General features: G+C 38.6%; 1 protein-coding gene across 4 annotated transcripts in view; it reads left to right on the top strand.

Annotated features, from left to right (window-relative positions):
* Nucleotides 1-14,070, top strand: part of SUGCT (succinyl-CoA:glutarate-CoA transferase) — a 676,753-nt gene that overhangs the window by 575,898 nt on the left and 86,785 nt on the right. For all 4 annotated transcript variants that reach the window (XM_069461618.1, XM_069461617.1, XM_069461616.1 and 1 more), the window contains one exon: nucleotides 504-567. In XM_069461618.1, coding sequence (XP_069317719.1) covers nucleotides 504-567 — 64 coding nt within the window. The remainder of the gene's footprint in view (nucleotides 1-503; nucleotides 568-14,070) is intronic.

Here is a 14,070-nt window from a genome sequence, read left to right as displayed (position 1 = left end):
ATACTCTGATCCACCCTTCCCACTGGACTGGCCCCCTACACCTTCCACCAGTCAGGAGCACAAGTGCCACCCCAGCCGGCTCTTCTGTTCCAGGTCTGGTTCCTCCTGCTCTGCCCTTCTGCAGTTGACCTTGGCCAAGTCCTGCTGTGAGGTGATGTAGGAAATGCTGAGTTTTAATATTAGGGAAGTGCACATAGATGAAAGAGGGGACATCACCTGCTATATTTAGGAGAAAATAACATCTCTAAGAGTGGGAAGATTTTATAGAAATGTGGATTTCTAGTCCTTGAGTCTTCCAGTCTTTTTTGGCTTCACTTGGTATATCATAAGATGAAACATTACTTTTACCTCAAATATTTACTTTCAAATGAAAATTTTAAATATCTCTGTATTTTGCAATATCTTTCTTGAATGTTGACTGCATTGGTAGCTGCCCATATACCTTGAGATTAAAGACAGTTTTATTTTGTAAATTATTTTTCTCTCTGTTTTTGCATTTTAAGGTCTTGCACAATGGCCTCGTCATGGAGATGAAGCATCCGACTGTGGGGGAGATTTCAGTCCCAGGTCTGAATATTTTTTATATTTTCCCTAACGCCTTTCTTCACTAATTGTCCCATATGCTGTGTACTACAGGCAGCTGATGATCCCCCTAACAACTTGTCAAGACATTATTGAAACTTGTAATTTTGGGAAAAAAGAGAACCCTACAACCACATTGACAAAAATGTACACTGAGGCTACGGAATTGTGTCTTAGCCCTAAGGAATGTCTGCTTGCCTCAGTGACAAAAAATAATGCTTGTATTTCTTAATTCCATTTTGTGTTATCATGTGCTCACAAAAGTGTATTATATAATCATCAATAGGTAAATAATAATGGATACGGCAAATATTAATAAATTTAGTGTGGTTCAGACGAGAGAGGGAAAGAAAGTCAGGCAAGATAGAAGTGGTGTCCAAGGAAGCTACGCCGGTTCAGTCCAGGGCATTTTCTTTCAGAACTATGGTTTAGGGTATGGATCTTTGCTTTGCAGATCAAGAAACTAAATGTTTACAGTAAACCTAGAATAGATTGAATTTTTGTAAGTTGATTCATATTAAACTAATTCACCAGAGACTGCTGCCTAAGCCAAAATGCCAACTTTTTCATTTCCAGAGGGAATTCTTTTTTCAATAATCAGTAGTCTCATGCCTACTCTTAGACCATCCTGTTGGGTAGTTCATGTAAACTGTGGTGAGAGCTTATGATCAACATATTACTCCATCACCACCACCATGGACTTTATTTCTCTAGTGATCATAACATTACCATTCCTCAGATCTGTTGTTTCTCCCCACGGCTACTGTTGGAAGAACACTCCACATTCTTGTTCATTGTTTCCCTATTTTCTAGAATATACACAAACCATACACTTATTTTTTTTTTTTTCTTTTCTTCTGACAAAGGTCAATGAAATTAGCTAGGATGTAAATTTTGTCATTAGTTTTCCTAAAACCATTTCCTGGTCACCTTGCTTGGAATATGGGTGTTCCTCAAACTCCTCAGTCACCTCAGTCAAATTGCATAGAACATTTACTTCTACAGATACTGGCTCTCATATACTGAATAACTGCTGCTGATAATTTTATAATAAATAGAATTTAAATATAAGATTTGTGGTCAACTTGATAATAATCTTCCATAACCTACCAGATAATGACCACTGGCACACAAAAAGAATAAGAAAAGGGATGTATGAGGAATGAAGCAAGTGGAAAGAGAACATTCTGATGTACAAGAGTATAAGAAACATTATATATGGACTAAGGAAGGTAAATAAGAGAGCAGATATAAGCATATCATACACCGGGATCACATGTTATAGGTACATGCTATGTGGTATGGAAAGGTGGTAGAAAAAAACCATATTGATAAAAGCAAAGAAGGTCATTCATTCATTCACATAATTGAGCATATACTATGTGCTAGATGCTGCTTTGGGTGCTGGGAATCCAAAACTAAACCAGACAACTTGTCCTCTGGCCACCTGGAGCTTATATTTAATGGAAAGTGAGATAATATAAACAACCAACAGATATTTCTGTAATGGTTTACAACTTGTGCAAAGAAAGGAAAGAACAATGTGCTATCATAGAGAATGGTGGGGGACAGGTGGGGCCTCCTGTAGTCTGGGTAGTTATAAGCCTCTCTGAGACTTATAAACTGAGACTGAAGTATGAAAAGAGTAGAGGAAGAGCATTTCAAACAGAGGGAACAGCATGGGAGGAGACTCTGAAGTAGGAAAGAGCTGGGAGTGTTTTAAGCTGGTATGAAAAGTGGGCCAGTGAGGCAGGAAATGAGACTGCAGAGATAGGCAGAGCCCTGAGGCCCCACTAGAGGTGATTTTACTCTAATTTTAAGCAGGGCAGTAGAATGGCACAATTTACAATGTAAAGCAGGGAGTCAGGGCGTTATTACAGGAGTTTAGGGGATGATGTCTTAAATCAGAGTCATAGTAATAGAGACAAAGAGAAGGGGGTGGTCAGAACAAAGCTATAATCATAGTGCTGTCAGTGTGAGAAGACCTTAAAAGGCATTGACTTTTAAACAATGAAACTGATTTTCCAAATGAAGTCTGGATACCTAAACAGATCGAAGCAAGAGTCCAGCACTCCAATTGTTTAGCTTTCCTCCTGTGTCCCACCATGCTTCAAACATCTCTCCTTGGAACGGTAGGGCCTAAAGAATAATTCAAGGACCGGTGATCTAATTTAACTCCACAACTTTATAGATGAGGTCATCCAGTCGTTGGTATCCCCAACAGGTTAGAGGTAAGGGTGAGCATTTGAAAATCAATATAGTTTTTAGCATGATAGTGAGGAAAAAAGTAAGTCAGTGGCCAACCTCAAATGAACTCATTGAATGTAAATGCTCTCTGAATGAATCAGGTGTGAATTTGCTGATTTTCACAGTAAATGAATGAAGAATCAACCTTCGTTCATTTGAATGGGGTAAATATCTTTTTCAGATTTCTAGAACAGAAGAATACTACTTTTGCCCACTTTAATTTATAAGTGTATTAGGTAGCTATTGTCACAGTAATGCCGTGTAACAACCACAAAATCTCAGTGGCATTCACACATAAACATTTATTTATCCCATGCACGTGGAAAAGCGGGGGGGGGGGGGGGGGGGGGTGGATGGCCAGTATAGGGTGGGAGCAGAAGAATGGCTTTGCTTCTGGTGGCAGGTCTGGCCGGGTGTGGCTGCCCCTGTGGCTTGGGCTCATGTCCACTTCATGTGTCTGTCCTGTTCTCATGGTGATGGCTGAAGAGCAGCAGGGCAGGCAGAAACCACAGTGCCACTGAAGATGTTGGCGCAGAGCTAGCAAACCCTTCTGCCTACATCTCATCAAACAAAACAAGTTTGGGGCTATATCCAAAGGGGTGGGGAAATCCATGTGACCCTTTTTAAAAGAAATTTCAAAGTTACATGGTGAAAGGTATGGCGATAGGGAGGAGTAAATAATTAGGGTCAAAAATTCAATTTACCACACTAAAATTCTGAGGTCTACAGCAATATCTTTTTTTTTTTTAAATCTCCCTTTGGAAAATTCTATTTTTGTTTCTTTAATTTCTATAGGACTTAGTCATCTTTTTGGTATGTATATCTTATTGACTTACCTTGTACTCTTTCTATAAGATTGCCAATATGAGAATTCTCAGATTTGAGATGAAATGAGTCTGAGTGTCTCTTGAGGGCAGGACATCTGGATTCCCCATGAAAGGGGAATGACAATTCTGCTTATAAATTCTGCGGATAAAAAGGCAGTATTGTTTCTCCTAATTCAGTGTATCCCAGTAAGAGCCACTTAGGACAAGAGATACTGTATACAAAAAGAATTTATCAGTGATTAAATTTAAAAATTTTCTGTGGGTTATTCTTTTCCTTGATTTTTTACCTACGACAGCTCTGCCTTTCTCTGTGAGGGATGTCCCCCTGGAAACCTCACGAATGCTGTAGAAATAACTTGGATTCTCCCACAATGCCTCAATGAGGCGAGTCTGTCAAAACAGGAAACACAGGCTGGAGGAAAAGGGGACTTTATGCTACACTGTTTTTTGATTACGCACTGGAGACACATTTTTAATTCACTAACCGTAGTTCTGTAGGTTTACACATATATATATTTACATCTTCACACATATGGTAAGAATCCTTATTAGCCTTACCAAATTCCACTTATTTTTTTTATTTTTTATTTTTTGTTTTTCAGCTCATTAAGGGGGTACAAAAGATCAGGCTATATACATTGCCCATGCCTCCCCATTTACCACTTATTTATATTTCCTTCCTTATTAATGAACTGCTGTGACCAGTACTGAATTTTCTATTGTCAAACTAATTTATCTGAAACATTTTCTATCTTAGTCACTACTAGCAACTCATCTCTTGAAAAACAGCAATAATCCTTATGCACTATTTATAGTGCCTTCTTTAGAGACATGTAAATCCACATAGCATTCCCTCAGACCGGAGGTCCTGTTTAGGAGCTAATTGATTAATACTTCAAAGATACTGGTCAACCAAGGTTTAATATACTTTGAATAGGGATGGGAAATTATTTACCTCTTCAAAGTCCATTTTGGATATTTAAAAAATAATTATTTTAACCACTTAATGCATTGTTTCAATATTTGTAATCATTGCCAATATTAAAATACAGCAAGTAGTATGATCTAAACTATCTCCTTTATTAATTTATATCTATTGCAAATACTCTCTTTTCATATCATTTCCTACTGTCTCCCATCTACAGTAAACAATTAAGAAAGAAATGTCATTTGTGTATATAGATGACATAGATAAAGTGTGCAAACTAGTTACTGCTCATGAATCATTTCTAAATACAAGTTGTAGTTATACTAATACTATTGTTCTTTATTTCATATATTATTCACTAAACTACTCTCTCATCTGAGCTTTAAAACCTATTATACAGTTAAAGGTAAAGAACAACAGAGAAAAATAAACTATCAATGGGAGTATAAATGAGAACAGGTATCATGTCTCTCTTTGCCAGGCTTAAATATTCTGCTATTCTAAGAATCCCTGATGAGAGAGAGGTTATTAGTTTGTGCCCACCATTAGCTTAGTGTCAGCTCAGTAGGCAAAAGGCACTAATTTGCTCCTAATTAGCTAGTATGGTATAACCTGGTTGTGCTAAAACCTCAGACACATACCCTCCCACCACACCTACACTAACTAAACTTAGTCTGTCCAGTACGCTCTAGAAGCTCTGGTGAGAAAGCTAGGTAGGCCCAGTGCCTCACGGAGCTTACATTTTGGCAGGGAGGATGAGCATGAACAATAAACATGGAAAAGTGGGATGAGTGTTTCCATGGAGAATGAGAGGCTACAGCAGGGTACTCTGGGCACATGTACCAGGGAGACCTCACCCAGTGTGGGGCTGAGAAAAGGTTTCCCTGAGAAGTGAAATGCAAAAAGCTGCATGAACAATGTGAGTGTTTGGCAACCAGGAGGAGCTGAGAAGATGTTTAAAAGGTGAGGGTGGGAGGGGCAGGCCAACAGTTACTCTGGAGAGGGAGCCAGAGGCCAGGTGGATAGGATCTAAAATAGAGCTAATGACCAAGTTAAAAACAAATAAAAAATGTCAAAGATATCTGTGCTGAGGTCTCGGAGATTCCTGCTGTCTGACTGGTGAAGGTGGAACATGGAAGTGGAGCTTGAATGGGAACTGCGGGCTTAGCAGATGTTCTCGTGGATTGATTTTAGGGGCAATTTCTATCTCCATTAAGGACTTTCGTAAAACGATGAGTGTCCTGAATTTTAAACTGTGCAATTGATAAAAAGTTGCGTTTGTTTTACAGTGGTAAAAAGGCACATCAAATTTATACCACGACATTTCTGTGACAGGAGATTGGCCGTTCTATAAACGTCACCTTATTTGTGACTTTAGTGAAAAGATCTTGCAAAAATTGCCAAATTCCAAAGGACTGCCAGTTTCCACTGGGCCATTCACCATTTGTGTCTTCTTATTGTAATACTGCTGGCCTTTGACCTTTTAGCCAGAGAGGAGCATGCTGTCCTTCCAGGTACTGTGGAGTGCCAAAATAGCCTTGGTGCTGAGTTCCAAATTTCAAAGGATGTCATTGCAATAGAGTTTGATGTATAAGCTCTAAGGTTTCTCACCATAACCTTTTTCAGATACTTCCCCATGAATGTGCGTTGCAGTTATTTGATTCCAGCAGCACTTCTGGGAAGTGTTTCAGTGGTGAGTGTGTCAGCACAAAGAAGGGAAGCTGTCTTCTCTGTGTGTGAGAGGATTCTAAATTGAATTACTCTTGCCTGCTGGTCCTTGGATCTGTGTTTTTCAAAAAGCAGCTCCAAGTTCTTTTAGATAAAACTTTTCTTAAATATTTTCCCCATAATATTTTAATATTCACATTTGGAACCTGCAGCAAGTTTTAACTAGTGCACATTATGAATTAATGTAGCTTGAATCCAATTATTGGAATATTGATGCTTGGATTTTAAGGTGACTTTTAAAAAAAGTTGAATGTACTACTTTATTTGATTATCTGACATATTATGTTTCTGAATGGTGTTTTGCAAGAGTTTTTATAAGTGATGTTCTGAAACACTTTTCTGGATTTAAGACAATATGTTTTATTTTATAAGCTCCTGGAGGGCAAACATGCTCTCATTTAAAGTCTAACCAGCACTCTCTATATACCAACTGAGTACTTTAAAAAGTTTTCTGAATGATGATTAAAATTAAAAGCTATTAGATTAACATAATTAAGATGATTTGTGACAAATTTATGCAGTATGCATTTTTAATAAACATACTGGCTACCTGTGGAAGCTATCTGATAGAGATTTATTTAATTTATTTAGTTTGTTTTCAGTTTGAGGCACATACATTAAATGGAATGACCACCTAGTATTTTCCATGGTTACCAGTCTTCCTTTTCTAAAGGCAAGCCTTTACCTTGCCCTGTTACCCACAGCTTTTTTCTTCTCTTTAGGTAGAAAATTAGATAATGTTTCTGAAATCACATATCCTCAAAGTGCAGTTAAATTTGTATAATGGATAACAGCAGTGGGGAAAGCTGTCACAAATCTCACTGGGGAAAAAGAAAAATTAAGAGGAACCAGAGTTTCAGCTTATATCCCTCCATAAAGTTTAAGTATGCTGGTCCTCATAAGGAATTCTAAGTAAAACCAATGTGAGAATGAAAGGTGAGATAAGTTATTTCTTCCAGGTAGAAAGGCCTTTCAGATGACAACAGGAAAACTGTGTAAAGTTTTCATGTTGTGTGTAGTGCATAATCTATCTTCTAGAAAGAGCATACTCCTTTAGGGACGAGGTCGAACTGCAAAAAGAGGAAAGAGATGAAAGGAAGTTTCTATAGTCTGTCAACAGAATGAGAGAAAGCTGGCAGGGAAGTGAATTTTCAAATAAACTAGCCATGGTACTTCCCAAAGTCCTCAATTATTTTTAACGTTATTAAATCCTTAACCCATGGCAGGGTACTGAGAGCGAAATCAATCAGAGTATTCTCAGATGATTTGACATCGAGTGCCTGCAGCCTTCTCTAGAAGTCCCGAAATGGTGAGGTGGGATTGTGCACGTTGTTACTGTTCAATGAGAAACGCATAGCACAGTGACTTTCCTTCCTAGGAGAGCAGGGAGGAAAAGAGGAGGTGTGAATCACAGCCTAAGGAATGTCTTTCCATCAGGCACTGGAGAAGCTCTGAGAGCCAAGTTACTGTCACTGATATGACTTAGGGATCTCCATCAACTATGCTTATCTGTGCCATGAGGAAGAAATATTTCACGAGACCTGGGCTTTCATGCTCAGGAATTCTTGTTTCTGTTATTTGCGACTGGGGAAGTGGCCAAGAACTTAGTTGTTCCTTTGCAACATGTCCTCATCAACCTAAACCCTAATGGATTTCCTGATAAGTGAACCTGTCAAATAGACAAGAAACTCTTGTTGCAAATCATCACAGTTACCGATGAATTTCTGGGGTGCAGGATAAGTTTTCACTACCGGGAAGTGATATTTATGCTAAAGAATTTTCCTGGGTGAATATTTAATTGGACTTATAGTCTTTGGGATTTTTTCTCGTATCGCTATACAGAATGATCCTTGAGGTCAGAGGTATGTTTGAAAAAATCTGAGTGGACCACTGAATGTTAAACCGAATATAGAAATCAAAACAGAAACAAAAATAAAAAGTCTCAGGAAGAGCAGAAGGGTAAATGATGGTATAGCATTTTCATTATTGTCTTAAAAGATTGATCAGACATTTTCTGGGATCAGTTCTTGAGTTCCTTGTGTATTATCTGCAGCTGACTTTCAGTATTCAGAGAAGTCTTTTTCTGGATTAAATTGAAGTACTGATTTTATGGTGTGCCTTTGGAGAATAAATTAAATTAATTAAATGCAATTAGACATGTAAAACTGGAGAAGCAAAAACAATTACTACATAATAGCTAAATATAAAACTTTTGAAATTATCTTCTGGTTTGGATTTCCATGTTATAGAGTTAACTTAGAAAATCAGTAAGTGACATGATCTTTGCCTCCAACTGGCTTCGGCCTGGATTCAGCCTGGAGTGAGTTGCTTCACTTCACAGTGGGGCTCATTCACGGTTGGTTGGAGAGGGAGTCATTTTAGTCCTCTCTTTAAGAGGAGTGGCTTTGCTTTCCTCCAGCATTACCAAGAAGGGACGCTGGTACATGAAGAGATGACAAGTGGGCTGAATTCCATGAAAAATTTGTTTTCTTTAAATAGGAATACTTAAGATGTCAAGATTTCAATACATTCCTGTTAAGAAGACTTAGCCAGTGAAAACAGGAATAGAGCAACCCGTCTTTTCATTTAAGAGGCTCATAGTTTAATTTTGACTAAACACACAGCGTTATGTTAATATTAAAAAGAAATGTTGGGGCAGGTAAAGAAATGGTGGTAAAGAGGGTAAATAAAAACCTGCAGAAATCTTATCATCAGTGGGTCACGTGCAGTAGCCTATTTATCACATCATCCCCTAACCTTAAGGATTTGGGGGCGCTGAGCTGGGTCTGTGGGCCTCATTGCTTATCTCCTCAGCTGTAGTAAACCTTCCGTGTGTCCTCCGTGTGTCCCTTGCGTATCGGTTTTAATGAAATTGTATCTTAATGTTGTCATATTTTTATCTGGGTATGGCATTAACAGTCATCGTGTCTCTGGGTTCAGCCTTCGAGTAAGATTAGGATGCCATGCAGAAGGGGAGCCCCAGGGGCCTTGGAACGCTCCGCTCCCCGGGTTGCCCTTCATCTGAACACAGCGAAGTCACAGAGGGCAGGGTGACTCCTGGAGTGGGCAGCCAATTAGCCTAACCTACTCAGAACCCTTATGTCTGTTAAAGGTGTCCCTAAGAGCTTTATACCCCTGGTAATTTCAAGAAGCCATAAGCTTTTCAAACAGTTAAGAAAAGAAAACATTTTAATTAACTTAAAAATGAAAAAAAAAAGTTGATACAAGACATTTTGGGAATTTGAGGAGAGTGTGTGGTGAAATAAAAGTACCACCAAGATGCTGCAGCCAAAAGAAACCAGAGAAGCACCATTTCACATAGATTTAAAGAATATCTTCAACACAATTTGTCTCCCCCTAAGCTCCTCAGAAACTGAATCTGCTTCCTCTTCATTGCCTTCAAGTTCATGTGTGACCTTATATAACTCACTTCACATTCTAGTGCCTTGTTTTCTTGTTCTAATGGGATCAATCTTTTCAGTCTTTCAATTTAAAGGAAAAATGCAGTTCACTATACTGCATATAACTATATTTTGTGAATAGATTTTAATGGCATCATTGCTGTAGAGCATTCAAATTTGAAAGGAGGGAATGTAAGTTAGTGAACATCTATGGAAGACTCTCTATTATGTTGTATATATGAGCACTTCATATATACAATTTGTTTCATCTCTAAGACAATTGAGTAATCCATATTAGAATGTACATTTTACAGATGAGAAAATGTAGTCTTGTTAAATGTTGCTACACCCACCAAATGTTATTCTAGAAATTCAAACCCAGGTCTGGGTACATCTAAAATCTGTCCTCTTTTCCCTGTTTTCTATTGTCTCTTAAAGTTGAGCCAAAAAGGAAAGGTGAGCCAACTATTGAGTTTTTTACTTTACCTTAGTCTCTAATTTAAAGGGTGCTGATTGTATTTTAAATGTTTTATTTGAAGGTCAGCTTGGAAATTTTTAAAAATAATGTTTAAATTTTAAGAATTTAAACTTACATTGAGCCTATCTCCTTTTGGGATTACATTTTTTTTTCTTTTTTACAAAATCTATAATTGTGTTTCTATTAAAAAAGAAGCCATCAGAAAATGTATTGTTAGACCATTTTGATATTCTCAAGAGCATACAAGTGTAAATGCACCAAAACATGTGGATTACATTTCCCTCAAGTTGTACTGTTTTCACACATTAGCAGAAATGCATTTGGAAGAGGAAAAAAAGAGAAATATTTGGGATGTATATGCAGATTTCAATCATCAAAAGACCCAAGATATTAAGCTGCCACCCGGACTTCCCCAGAACTTTTGTCTTTCCAGAGATCTGCCTGTGGCCCTGGTGCTGTGTGGGCAGATTTCCTCTTGCTTACTTGGGGCTGGTTTTGTTTTAACGTTAGAGCCTGATTTCCTTCAAGCAACATTAATGACACTACAAACAATGTTGCACTGGTATAAGAAAGTTAAGCTGATTTATTTTTCCCCAAGCATATGGTTGATACTATGGCCAGAGCAAGAGTTTAAAAATAAATTAGTGACAACTACTGTGTGATTCCTCTTATATGAGGTACCTAGAGTAGTCAAAGTCACAGACACAGAAAGCGGTATAGTTGCTGCCAGGGGCTGAAGAGAGAGGAGCATGGAGAGTTAGTGTTTCATGTGTGCAGAGTTTCAGGCGGGGAAGATGCAAAAGCTCTAGAGATGGATGGCAGTGACAGCCACACGACAGCGTGAATGTACTTAATGCCACAGCGCTGTGCACTTAAGATGGTTAAAAGGGTCAATTTTATGCCATGTATTTTTTAACTACAATCAAAATCTGATTAGTAAAAATATTAATTATCTAACTTCTATGATGTTTTCATGTGTACATGTGGTATGTGTGTGTGGTGTGTGTACAACATAGGATAGAATGCAAAACTCACAGGCTCCGTCAGTGAGACCTGAGCTCAAAACCTGGTTTGGCAATTTACACTTGGAAATAACAGACAGCCTACCTAATTTGTCTCACTGGCATTTTTTTGTCTGTAATATGAAGATCAACTATTTACCTCACTGCAACTTATAATAATTAAATAATAATACATGCCAAGTGCTCAACACATAGAAGGATTAAGTGGAGGCACATTGCAGATTAATTAATAAACTCTTACCACCATCTACAGTAGCAAAGAGTCTTGGGGAAAAATAAAGCTAGCCATATTATTAGTTATTTTTCAACCATTAAACATTAAAATAATCATGCACATTTCTCTAAGAAATACACTAAAACTGACCATTCTTGTGTATAACAAATGTTTATCAAGTATTTACTCTGTGCCAAGTGCTGGCTGACAGGAAGTTCAGTCTGATGGGGCATGTGACAGTGACCGATCAAATGAAATGCAGTGTAGGACCAGGAGATCCTGGGACTGTGCTGCCAGATGTGTGTGAGGCCAAGCTGGCCCCTGTATCTGTTTTCCAGCTAGGAGCTGTTGAATAAATATTTTGTGCATAAAGTCAGTGGAGACCATTCAGTGTGAAAGCCTCCTTCAAAAACATTATTCTCGGACAGATCTCACAGGTGAAAGTAGTAATTCAGAGATCGTCAATGAGACTGTAACAGCTTGTTTAGAGGAAATTAAAGGGGAACCATGATACAGCACAGCATTTCCAAATGTACCCTGCCTGGGTGACCCTACAGTTTCCTGACATAGCAATAGCTGTCCCACTAAGAAATGACCCTGTTGTCAAACAACTCTGGGAAACGTTCATGTAGCAAAGGTCAGTGAATTTTATTTTACCTTGACATTTCTCAGAATCGTTGATATTCTAAGATGTGTTTGAGTCTCTATGAGGGAGATACTGAATGCCAGGTTTCCTTAAGTTATTTGACAGTAGAGCCCTCTTTTCCCCAGAGCTCTTATTAAGATCCTGTGGAAGAATGATTTGTGGGTTACCCCACTGGGAACATGTGTCCCTTGGAGGCACATGAGACAAATTGTAGTGGTCATTTACTGGAGAAATTGGCTAGATTATGCTCAGAAAGGGAGAGGAAGCCAAATAACAAAACTGACCGTCCTCAGGGGGGTCAGGATTTTCTCTTGTTTTTTAGCTCAAGGGACCAAGTGTCCCGAGGAATGTTAGAGGTGGGTTCTTTCTTCTTCAAGGTCTGAACACCCATGAACACCGGGCAGGAGAGGGTCAGCCTAAGTAGCACACCCTGGGGAGCCCATGTGGCCAAGGGACCAGACAGTGGGGTGGCATTTTCACTCCTAGCAGGCTCAGCCCCCACCAGGGAGAGCCTCATTTGACAAGGAAAGGCGTTAATAATGGAAATGGATTGAGGGCAACACTGAAGTGCAGATCAGGAATAGCTCACATGGTGATGCTCTTGCACTAGAAGCAAAAAGTATCCTGGGATCTAAAGAAATCACTTAAGAAAACACTTTCTCTTCATTGAGCCTCAGTACAGCTGCACTAGGAGAATTCTGCACAATTGTTCGTACTCTAGCTTAGAAAATGGAGTTGATTAAGTGAAAGGAAACTTTAAAAATGTGACAAAGATGATGAGGTGATTAAGGGGTAGGTTTTAAGTAGCAAGATGTGGAGAATTTAAGATGTATGACTAGTAGCGGTGACAGTGGGGTTTATGATAGCTGCCTATAAATACCCAATTAATTGCCTAATGTGGCAAATGAGAAGAAACAGGTTTTAACCACCAAAAGGGAAACTTGAATTGAAGTATATTAAGGAAATGGTATTTAACGGTAAGGGTGATTTGGCTGCCATCATATGGGGAAATCAGTTGAGTTATTTGGATAAAGATTCAGGAAGATACTTCTCTTCCTGGTGTCAACAGAGTATTTTTCTTTTAAAAAGATGCATAAATTTTCATGTTGATTAGGAGCAGAAATTGAAGACTAGAGAAAAATGTTTAATTTGCTGCAAGGTACTGTGAGCTGGTGACAATGCTTAGGGTTGCTTCAAGCCTCCAAACATGCTTTCCCTTAAGCTGAATTACAGTAATATCTTTTGGTGGTAAGAATCATAGAAAATCTATGCATTGTGTTGCATTGTATTTGGAGCTATACCTTGTAACATAAACTGTAATAAGACTACTATGGGAGTGCTTAATAAAACTAGCTAACCCTTAGTGAGCATGACTACGTATTAATTAGGTGCTTTACATACAAGTGTCTAATCATCACCTCTGAGAGAGGTATTAGAATACCCATTTTACATATAAGCAAACTGAGCCTCAGAGAAATTAAATAACCTGACCAAGGTCACACAACTAGAAAGTCACAGAGCCAGAATTTGCATTCGATTCTGAGGCACTCAAACATCCATGCCCTTTTATTGCGATGCTATGCTGCCTCCTGAAGGCATATTTTGATCATCACTTTTATGAACTTTAGACCAATGGCTTAATTTATAGGAAGCACTCCTGAGAGTCAAATGGTTTGCTCACATTTGAGAGTAGGTGTTCACTCAGGGTGTTACTCGCACTTAACCCAGATAATCCCGTGGCGTGGTTTCAGCAAGCAGCTTGTCCAAGGTTGTGCAGGAAGGGAGGTGGGCAAGGGCTAGAAGGAAGGGCGCCTGGCTGCAACTCAATGAGCATTCATGGCTGGTACATGGAGGAGCACTGCCAGATCTCAAAAGCAGCATCCAGATTTGATTATAACTTCTCTTTGTGGTCTTTGAAGCTTTTTGTTATTTCTTCCCTTGACTCATGGAATTCAGATCTATTTTCACATAAACAGAAATGATTCTTCCTTCTGAGC

The sequence above is a fragment of the Eulemur rufifrons genome, chromosome 29 (assembly GCF_041146395.1).
Source record: "Eulemur rufifrons isolate Redbay chromosome 29, OSU_ERuf_1, whole genome shotgun sequence".
In the NCBI taxonomy this organism is placed as follows: Eukaryota; Metazoa; Chordata; class Mammalia; order Primates; family Lemuridae; genus Eulemur; species Eulemur rufifrons.
This window is presented reverse-complemented; position numbering and strand designations above follow the sequence as displayed.